Source organism: Hemibagrus wyckioides, linkage group LG28, assembly GCF_019097595.1.
Source record: "Hemibagrus wyckioides isolate EC202008001 linkage group LG28, SWU_Hwy_1.0, whole genome shotgun sequence".
NCBI classification, from domain to species: Eukaryota; Metazoa; Chordata; class Actinopteri; order Siluriformes; family Bagridae; genus Hemibagrus; species Hemibagrus wyckioides.
In genome coordinates, this window is record NC_080737.1 from 4,192,024 (window position 1) to 4,201,817 (window position 9,794).

At 45.5% G+C, this 9,794-nt stretch overlaps 1 protein-coding gene across 4 annotated transcripts in view; it reads right to left on the bottom strand.

The window, feature by feature from the left end:
* The window catches only part of dpf2 (double PHD fingers 2), a 14,248-nt gene extending 9,948 nt beyond the window's left edge, over positions 1-4,300 (bottom strand). For all 4 annotated transcript variants that reach the window (XM_058383090.1, XM_058383089.1, XM_058383088.1 and 1 more), the window contains exons 1-3: positions 4,211-4,300; positions 2,505-2,665; positions 2,276-2,383 (exon numbers count right to left, since the gene is read on the bottom strand). In XM_058383090.1, coding sequence (XP_058239073.1) covers positions 2,276-2,383; positions 2,505-2,665; positions 4,211-4,242 — 301 coding nt within the window. In that variant the 5' untranslated portion in view covers positions 4,243-4,300. The remainder of the gene's footprint in view (positions 1-2,275; positions 2,384-2,504; positions 2,666-4,210) is intronic.
* Positions 4,301-9,794: the final 5,494 nt, after the last annotated feature.

The following is a 9,794-nucleotide window of genomic DNA, read 5'->3' on the forward strand; positions in this document are numbered from 1 at the left end:
GTCAGTGAGTGAGTGAGTGAGTGAGTGTGTCAGTCAGTGAGTGAGTGAGTGTGTCAGTCAGTGAGTGAGTGTGTGAGTGAGTGAGTGAGTGAGTGTGTCAGTCAGTGAGTGAGTGTGTCAGTCAGTGAGTGAGTGAGTGAGTGGGTGAGTGAGTGGGTGTCAGTGAGTCAGTGGGTGACTGAGTGAGTGAGTGGGTGAGTGAGTGTGTCAGTCAGTGAGTGAGTGAGTGAGTGAGTGACTGAGTCAGTGATTGAGTGAATGAGTCAGTGAGTGAGCGAGTGAGCGAGTGAATGAGTGAAGAGTCAGTGAGTGAGCGAGTGAATGAGTGAAGAGTCAGTGAGTGAGTGAGTGGGTGAGTGTGTCAGTCAGTGAGTGAGTGAGTGAGTGAGTGAATGAGTGAGTGAGTGAGTGAGTGAGTCAGTGGGTGAGTGAGTCAGTGGGTGAGTGAGTCAGTGGGTGAGTGAGTGAGTGTGAGTGAATGAGTGACTGAGTCAGTGAGTGAGTCAGTGAGTGAGTGTGTGAGTGAATGAGTGAAGAGTGAATGAGTGAAGAGTCAGTGAGTGTGTGAGTGAATGAGTGAAGAGTGAATGAGTGAGTCAGTGAGTGAGTGTGAGTGAATGAGTGAAGTCAGTGAGTGAATGAGTGAAGAGTCAGTGAGTGAGTGTGAGTGAATGAGTGAAGAGTGAGTGAGTGAGTGAGTCAGTGAGTGAGTGTGAGTGAATGAGTGAAGTCAGTGAGTGAATGAGTGAAGAGTCAGTGAGTGAGTGTGAGTGAATGAGTGAAGAGTGAGTGAGCGAGCGAGTGAATGAGTGAAGAGTCAGTGAGTGAGTGTGTGAGTGAATGAGTGAAGAGTCAGTGAGTGAGTGTGAGTGAATGAGTGAAGAGTGAGTGAGTGAGTGTGAGTGAATGAGTGAAGAGTCAGTGAGTGAGTCAGTGAGTGAATGAGTGAAGAGTCAGTGAGTGAGTCAGTGAGTGAATGAGTCAGTGAGTGAGCGAGTGAATGAGTGAAGAGTCAGTGAGTGAGTGTGTGAGTGAATGAGTGAAGAGCCAGTGAGTGAGTGTGTGAGTGAATGAGTGAAGAGCCAGTGAGTGAGTGTGTGAGTGAATGAGTGAAGAGCCAGTGAGTGAGTGTGTGAGTGAATGAGTGAAGAGCCAGTGAGTGAGTGTGTGAGTGAATGAGTGAAGAGCCAGTGAGTGAGTGTGTGAGTGAATGAGTGAAGAGCCAGTGAGTGAGTGAGCGAGTGAATGAGTGAAGAGCCAGTGAGTGAGTGTGTGAGTGAATGAGTGAAGAGCCAGTGAGTGAGTGTGTGAGTGAATGAGTGAAGAGCCAGTGAGTGAGTGTGTGAGTGAATGAGTGAAGAGCCAGTGAGTGAGTGTGTGAGTGAATGAGTGAAGAGCCAGTGAGTGAGTGAGCGAGTGAATGAGTGAAGAGCCAGTGAGTGAGTGTGTGAGTGAATGAGTGAAGAGCCAGTGAGTGAGTGTGTGAGTGAATGAGTGAAGAGCCAGTGAGTGAGTGTGTGAGTGAATGAGTGAAGAGCCAGTGAGTGAGTGTGTGAGTGAATGAGTGAAGAGCCAGTGAGTGAGTGAGCGAGTGAATGAGTGAAGAGCCAGTGAGTGAGTGTGTGAGTGAATGAGTGAAGAGCCAGTGAGTGAGTGTGTGAGTGAATGAGTGAAGAGCCAGTGAGTGAGTGTGAGTGAATGAGTGAAGAGTGAGTGAGTGAGTGAGTGTGTGAGTGAATGAGTGAAGAGTGAGTGAGTGAGTGAGTGTGTGAGTGAATGAGTGAAGAGTGAGTGAGTGAGTGAGTGAGTGTGTGAGTGAATGAGTGAAGAGTCAGTGAGTCAGTGAGTGAATGAGTCAGTGAGTGAGTGAGTCAGTGAGTGAGCGAGTGAGTGAGCGAGTGAATGAGTGAAGAGTCAATGAGTGAGTGTGTGAGTGAATGAGTGAAGAGTCAGTGAGTGTGTGTGAGTGAAGATTCAGTGAGTGTGTGAGTGAATGAGTGAAGAGTGAGTGAGTGAATGTGTGAGTGAATGAGTGAAGAGTGAGTGAGTGAATGAGTGAAGAGTCAGTGAGTGTGTGTGAGTGAATGAGTGAAGAGTCAGTGAGTGTGTGTGAGTGAATGAGTGAAGAGTCAGTGAGTGTGTGTGAGTGAATGAGTGAAGAGTCAGTGAGTCTGTGTGAGTGAATGAGTGAAGAGTCAGTGAGTCTGTGTGAGTGAATGAGTGAAGAGTGAGTGAGTGAGTAAGTGAGTGAGTGAGTGAGTGAGTGAACGAGTACCTGTCTTTAGAGAAGGAAAAGCCAGTCTAGGGTCTTCTGGAGGATGAGCTCTCCTCTTTTTCCTCCAGCGGCGGGCGGGGTACGTGTATAACTGCCCCGGAGCCACACCTTCAATCACACACACACACACACACACACACAGAAAGACAGAGAGAGAAAGAGGTATCCATACATGATTTTATACAGATGTGTGTATTGATAAGTGTGTGTGTGTATATATATATTATACCCGGTCCTCTGTGTCTCTTCTCCATCCAGATGTAGCAGTTGCTCTGGGCGACGCCGGTCTGCGAGTCGAGGAAGGGCATCCTCACACTCCTCTCTGCGCACAGACGGGCGTTATAGTTATGGCACTGCTCCAGGGCATCTCTGTAGTACTGCTCTCCCAGTCTACATACACACACACACACACACACACACACCCGTTAAAAGTTGTGGTGTCTTTGTTGACATCTCTAGATCACTCACCCGAAAACAGATTAACTCAGCCCCCTCCTCTCCATGTGTGTGTGCGTGTGTGTGTGTTTAATCAACACCTTTTGTGCGAGAGGCTAATCAGCAGCAGGAGGCGGAGCAGCCGTCCAGCCCTTTCACTCTGTGTGTGTGTGTGTGTGTGTGTGTGTGTGTTCCTGACAGCAGGAGGTGACACTCTGTTGCCGAGCAGCAGCTAAGAGCCAGAAAGCACTCCTGAGAGGGACGGACGAGAGAAAGAAGAGTGGACGCCGTCACGAAGGACGAAGTGTAACGTCTCCCTCCTTGAGACTGTCCTCGAGTAACAAGAAGATGTAAGCAAGACAGGAATGTTTCCTAATTCCTGACACGTTATCAGTCATCAGAGTTCTAGGTCTCTTGTGGGTGTGGCCTGAACACATCAGCAGCTATAACGGAACTCTAAGACCTGATTAAAAAGGAGTTTTGAAAGCTGCTTTGGGAACCAAAAATCATTTCCTGGTTCTGGATTAATCTCACTTCCCTTTCAGACTGAAGTGATCTTACTGACCTTAGCGGTCTGACAGAAAGAAAATCATCAGTGTGTTTAAAAAAAAAAAAAAAAAAAAAAAAAAAAAAAAAAAAGATCAGATCAGATCAGGACTAATAGTAATGATGGAGTACTTCAATGGGACCCAATTCACTGGCCAATCAATCCAACACCACCATCTCATTCATTAGAAAATATTATACACAGTTTTCCTTATATACAAATGGATGTAATGGAGATTTATAGTCTGTTAAAATAGAAGGTAAAGATGTGGGCGAGTTTGTGCGAGCTGAAGCAGATATTTAGAGCTGGTGGTGCAGGCAGGGCGGCATCTATTGCTCCAGGGGTAGAACACACACACACACACACACACACACACACACACACACACGCAACACCTGCTCTGTGTCACCGCTACACCTTTATAAATAAACTCTTACCGTATGTATAAAATCACTCCTTTCACACAAAAGCTTCAAAAAACTTGACCCATTTCCCCATCACGACCAGCTGTTCCCTTCCCCACCCGTATTCCGGCAAAAAACCCGCCTCGTTTCCACTACCCTGAGCTCTGATAGGTTCATTCATCACTCCAACCGAGGACCACGTCTAGAACCAATCACACCGCAGTGGGCGTGACACGATCAACCAATCCCAGCGCAATAAAAGTGGGACTCGGAGCACGGAATGCGGGTGGGATAAAATAACGGTGTTTTTTTTTTTAACCCCGAGTAGGACATTCGGCTAATTCGAGCAAGTTAGCCAACAGTGCAAAGCTAAAGCTAACTAGCTAATGTTAGCAACAAGCTACTACAGTGCGCCTCAGCCCTCGCTCAGCGGTTTTTAGTTGCGGCCGCGTGAGAAATGCCTCGAGTTCTGTTTCCACACGCGCGGGAGCGGCGCGAGAACCCTAACGGCCCGCTTCGAAACCGCGACAGCGTGAGAAATGTACTCACAGTTTGACAACATTCTCCACCACCGCCGCCATCTTGGTTCGCCTACGCTTGTACTGAACGGGCGACTCCGGCTGCGCACGCGCGCCAAGGAGGTTGCGGTTAGGCCGGAAGAAGGTCACGTGGTTCGGAGAGTTTAAATAATAAATAATAAAATATTAATTACGATGACGGTAATAGTACCGTGAATAAATAACAGACGCGTTTTTCTTACACGCGTGTGTGTGAATAATGTTCTTAAAATATTTTAATATGCACATTAATAACGATGTAATAACTTAAAGGCACATTATAATCGACTGTTTATTAAGCCGTCGTTTAATGTGAGAGTATTGTGTTACAGTTTTTGTGTGTGTTTATGGGAGGAAAACTAATTTAATTATTATTTGGGTCACTGCAGATCTTCTATGAGGATAAAATCACAAGAGAAACACACATTGGCTTCCTGTCAGAGACAACTGCAGTTCCATGATTGGCCACACGGTGTCAGTGTTGCCGCGTTGTGATGTTTCAGCTCACGCGCACTGTAAGGCTGAATTTTCCCTCATGCGCTCACTGACAGACAAAGTGCTGCACGCGCACACGGAACTTTAGTCGAAGCTTTTCACCTTTAGTCATTCATCACTAAAATTAAAATGAGGTCATTCATAACAATCCTGTTAACCTGTATGTTTCTACACGTGTCTATTAGCATTCGGCCTTAGCTTAGCTGATACTTTCTCTAAAAACAAAAACAAAAAAAATCAGCGTTACAAAAAAAAGTATGATCATATGTGGAAAATCACATCTGGAGGTGTCGAGAATAAAGTAAACGCAATTCCTACACGTGAGAAACGTGTTAAAAAAAAGGGAACAATTCGGCTGATAAACACTAGTAAACACTTCGAGTTCACCTCAGGGTTCAGGCCACGCCCCCTGCCCGAGTCTGAGGCTCGTGGCTGTGTGCTCACGAAGACGATCATTCAGTACCGAGACTAGTTTTTTTTTTTTACATATTTTAATCCATTTTTGTTTAAATAAAGAGAGCTAACGATGTGTTATTAACAGTCTGTGTCAGTTTCGGATCCAGTCCGCCCAAAACGGGGGCTCCTTGTTAGCTACATTAGCACTGAAACGCCTCAGACGCCATGACAGACTAACATAGCTACATATGATGTAGATTCATTTGATCTAAAGCCAAACTCCGCCCTGAAACACACGAAATATGGCTATATTACAATATATCTAATGAGTCTCGGTATTTCCCATGAGGAAGTTAGCGATTGTGTGTCACAAACCCAAGCGTTAGCGTCTCCTAAACGCGAGCCAGAACTCTAGCGTAAAAGTAGATCTGTTAGAGCGAAGGCTAGACACAAGATCCCGGGATCCAGTGCAGCGACGCAACAGATTTGAGGCAGACTCTCGGCTCGACGATGCGAAGAAGAGTGTCGCGGTTTTGACGGTGGAGTTAGCATGAAAGTTGAAAGTCTGCGAGCTGAGCTGGAGTGACAGAGCTGGACAGACTGATTAGCGAGAGCTAATACAGCACCAGGAACACTGAAATAAACGACATGGCGGCGCTGTTAGTTAGCCATGTTTGTCTGCTCGGTATGTAGGAAAGTGTTGACCGGATTTTAGCGCCTCGTGGTTGTTGTTTTTTTTCTTTCTTTTGTATCACAGTTTCCAGTTTAAACAAGTCGCTACCAGTCTCAAGGGGGGAAAAAACCCAAAACATTCCACTGAACTTCAAAACCTTTTCATCCTCCTCCTGCTGGTGGCTTTCTTTTTCTCTTCATTACACCATCACAGGTTTTTTTTTAATCCTCTTCTAAAGGGTGGGTGACAGTTTGCAGACACACACACACACACACACACACACACAAACACACACACAGGTGCTGTTTTTGTTGTTGATTGTATAATTAACCATCATTCTCAGCTCGTTTCAGGGTGGCGCTTCTCAGCGGTGTTGCAATTCTAATGAAGCTGTTGGCGCTCGCACACACACACACACACACACACACACACACACAATCCCCTGATTAGCCACACACTCCAGACTCTTTTGTTGGGCATTGTGCTTGATGTTGACGCTGCATTCTCTCACGTTATAATTGCAAATGAGGCCAGCTGTCTGTCTGTCTGTCTCTCTCTCTCTCTCTCTCCCTCTCTTTCTCTCTCTCTTTCCGTCTCTCTCTCTCCTGTTCTCCCCATCTCTCTCTCTCTCTCTCTCTCTCTCTCCCTCTCTTTCTCTCTTTCTTTCCACCTCTCTCTCTCTCACTCTCCCCCTCTCTCTCTCTCTTTCCATCTCTCTCTCTCCCTCCCTCTCTTTTTCTCTCACCATCTCTTTCCCTCTTTCTCCCTCTCCATCTCTCTCTTTCGCCTCACCCCCCCCCCAACCCCATGCATTTCATCCATTTAGAGTTACATTTCATGTTCAGTTTATGTTTTTCATTAAGACCAGTTTGTTCCTGTCTTCTCTTTACAGCAGCAGCGTGTCGATCTCTGTCCTGAAGACTTTCCCCGGCTCTGACACAACGTCCTGACACTGGAGACTCCTTCCATGAATCTTAACTAACCAGGCTGTTTTCAGTTTTTTTTTATTGTAACATACTGACAGAGAGAAGAACGAGAGGCTGGTGATGTTTATACAGCTGCTACGATGTAAGTGAGAACAGGAAGTGACTAGAGATTATGTGTAACTGTAAACGGATAAAAAATATAGACAAAACTCTTTCTGAGAAATAAAGCTGAAACACTTGGAATTAAACTGTAACGGTAACTCAGCTCCATCAGCGCTCTGAGGATTTTCCTGTAACAGCGTGCCTTCACTTGTTTTATTTCTTACATTCCTGCTCCACACACACACACACACACACACACACACAGCGGAGGCTAATTACTGCGCTTGGCTGGAAACTTCACCATTGTGTTTAAAGGTTTTAATGTTAAAGTGGAACGAGCGGTTAAAGTGCCAAAAAAAAAGTTATGCAACAGCGTTCTTCATAGCAGTGCCGCTAAAGTGGATAAACAACAGAATGTCTTCTGCTTATTCTCTTTCTCTCTCTCTCTCTCTCTCTCTGAATTCCCGCTCTCTCCGTCCCTGCCTGTCCATTCCGCATCCTTCCTGTTGTTCCTGCTTTTATTTTGATGAATAAAGGTGGACAATATCAACCTTCATCCAGCTCTCTTCCTTCCTCTCCCTCCCTCTTTCTCTACCTCCCACTTCATCTGTTTTAAGACTTTCTTCTTATTCTTTGACCGGAATCACCCCTCTCTCCGTCTCTCTCTCTCTTTCTGTGTATGTTTCTCTCTGTTTCTCTCTCTCACCCCTCTGATTCCCCCACACACCCCTCCCTGTTCCCATGGTTCTGAGGGTCAGGGTCAAGGCTTCAGCGTTAATGCAGATAGTTGGACACATTCCCAGGCCTTCATGGAGAATAGAAAGGGCACACACACACACCCATTCACACACACACACACCCATTCACACATCCAGGATAGACCTTAAACCTCAGTAAACAATGTTTCTGGAGCTTCGGAATCAAATCTGCTGCTGATAAAAAAAAAAAAAAAAAGAAATCTGTACAAATGTGACAGGAAGCATGAAGCAGAACTCCTTCAGTAACCAGCAGCAGCAGCATCTCTTCAGCAGGGTTTATTACAGAGTCTTCAGTGTGGTTTTATTGCGGCTCAACACAATGTTTATTACTGATGCTCATTCAAATAAACAACACTGTGTGTGTGTGTGTGTGTGTGTGTGTGTGCATTGTTTTGTGAGTGCATGTGGTTGTGGATGTGTGTGATTTTCTGTGTGAATGTGTGGTGTGTATGTGTGTGTGTGCATGGTTTTGTGTGTGTGTGGTTTTTTGTGTGCGGTTTTGTGAGTGTATGTGTGTGTGCATGATACATGTGTGTATGTGTGGTGTTGTGTGTATATTTGTGTGGGTTTGTGTGTATGTGTGGTGTGTGTATATGTGTGTGTATGTGTGTGACTATGTGTGTTTGTGTGTGTATGGGTGGTGTTGTGTGTATGTGTGTGTGGGTTTGTGTGTATGTGTGGTGTTGTGTGTATGTGTGTGGGTTTGTGTGTATGTGTGTGTGTGGATTTGTGTGTATGTGTGGTGTTGTGTGTATGTGTGTGTGGGTTTGTGTGTATGTGTGGTGTTGTGTGTATGTGTGTGTGGTTTTGTGTGTGACTATGTGTGTATGTGTGTGACTGTGTGTTTGTGTGTGTATGGGTGGTGTTGTGTGTATGTGTGTGTGGGTTTGTGTGTGACTATGTGTGTATGTGTGTGACTGTGTGTTTGTGTGTGTATGGGTGGTGTTGTGTGTATGTGTGTGTGGGTTTGTGTGTATGTGTGGTGTTGTGTGTATGTGTGTGGGTTTGTGTGTATGTGTGGTGTTGTGTGTATGTGTGTGTGGGTTTGTGTGTATGTGTGTGACTATGTGTGTTTGTGTGTGTATGGGTGGTGTTGTGTGTGTGTATGTGTGTGTGGGTTTGTGTGTGGGTTTGTGTGTATGTGTGTGTGTGGATTTGTGTGTATGTGTGGTGTTGTGTGTATGTGTGTGTGGGTTTGTGTGTATGCGTGGTGTTGTGTGTATATGTGTGTGACTGTGTGTTTGTGTGTGTATGTGTGGTGTTGTGTGTATATGTGGTGTTGTGTGTATGTGTGTGACTGTGTGTGTATGTGTGGTGTTGTGTGTATGTGTGTGTGTGACTGTGTGTGTATGTGTGGTGTTGTGTGTATGTGTGTGTGTGGATTTGTGTGTATGTGTGGTGTTGTGTGTATGTGTGTTTGTGTGTGTATGGGTGGTGTTGTGTGTATGTGTGTGTGGGTTTGTGTGTATGTGTGGTGTTGTGTGTATGTGTGTGGGTTTGTGTGTATGTGTGTGTGTGGATTTGTGTGTATGTGTGGTGTTGTGTGTATGTGTGTGTGGGTTTGTGTGTATGCGTGGTGTGTGTATGTGTGTGTGGGTTTGTGTGTATGTGTGGTGTTGTGTGTATGTGTGTGACTGTGTGTGTATGTGTGGTGTTGTGTGTATGTGTGTGTGTGACTGTGTGTGTATGTGTGGTGTTGTGTGTATGTGTGTGGTGTTGTGTGTATGTGTGTGTGGGTTTGTGCGTATGCGTGGTGTTGTGTGTGTATGTGTGTGTTTGTGTGTGTATGTGTGGTGTTGTGTGTATGTGTGGTGTTGTGTGTATGTGTGTGTGGGTTTGTGTGTATGTGTGTGACTATGTGTGTTTGTGTGTGTATGGGTGGTGTTGTGTGTGTGGGTTTGTGTGTATGTGTGGTGTTGTGTGTATGTGTGTGGGTTTGTGTGTATGTGTGTGTGTGGATTTGTATGTATGTGTGGTGTTGTGTGTATGGGTTTGTGTGTATGCGTGGTGTTGTGTGTATATGTGTGTGTATGTGTGGTGTTGTGTGTATGTGTGTGTGGGTTTGTGTGTATGTGTGGTGTTGTGTGTATGTGTGTGACTGTGTGTGTATGTGTGGTGTTGTGTGTATGTGTGTGTGTGACTGTGTGTGTATGTGTGGTGTTGTGTGTATGTGGATTTGTGTGTATGTGTGGTGTTGTGTGTATGTGTGTGTGTGACTGTGTGTGT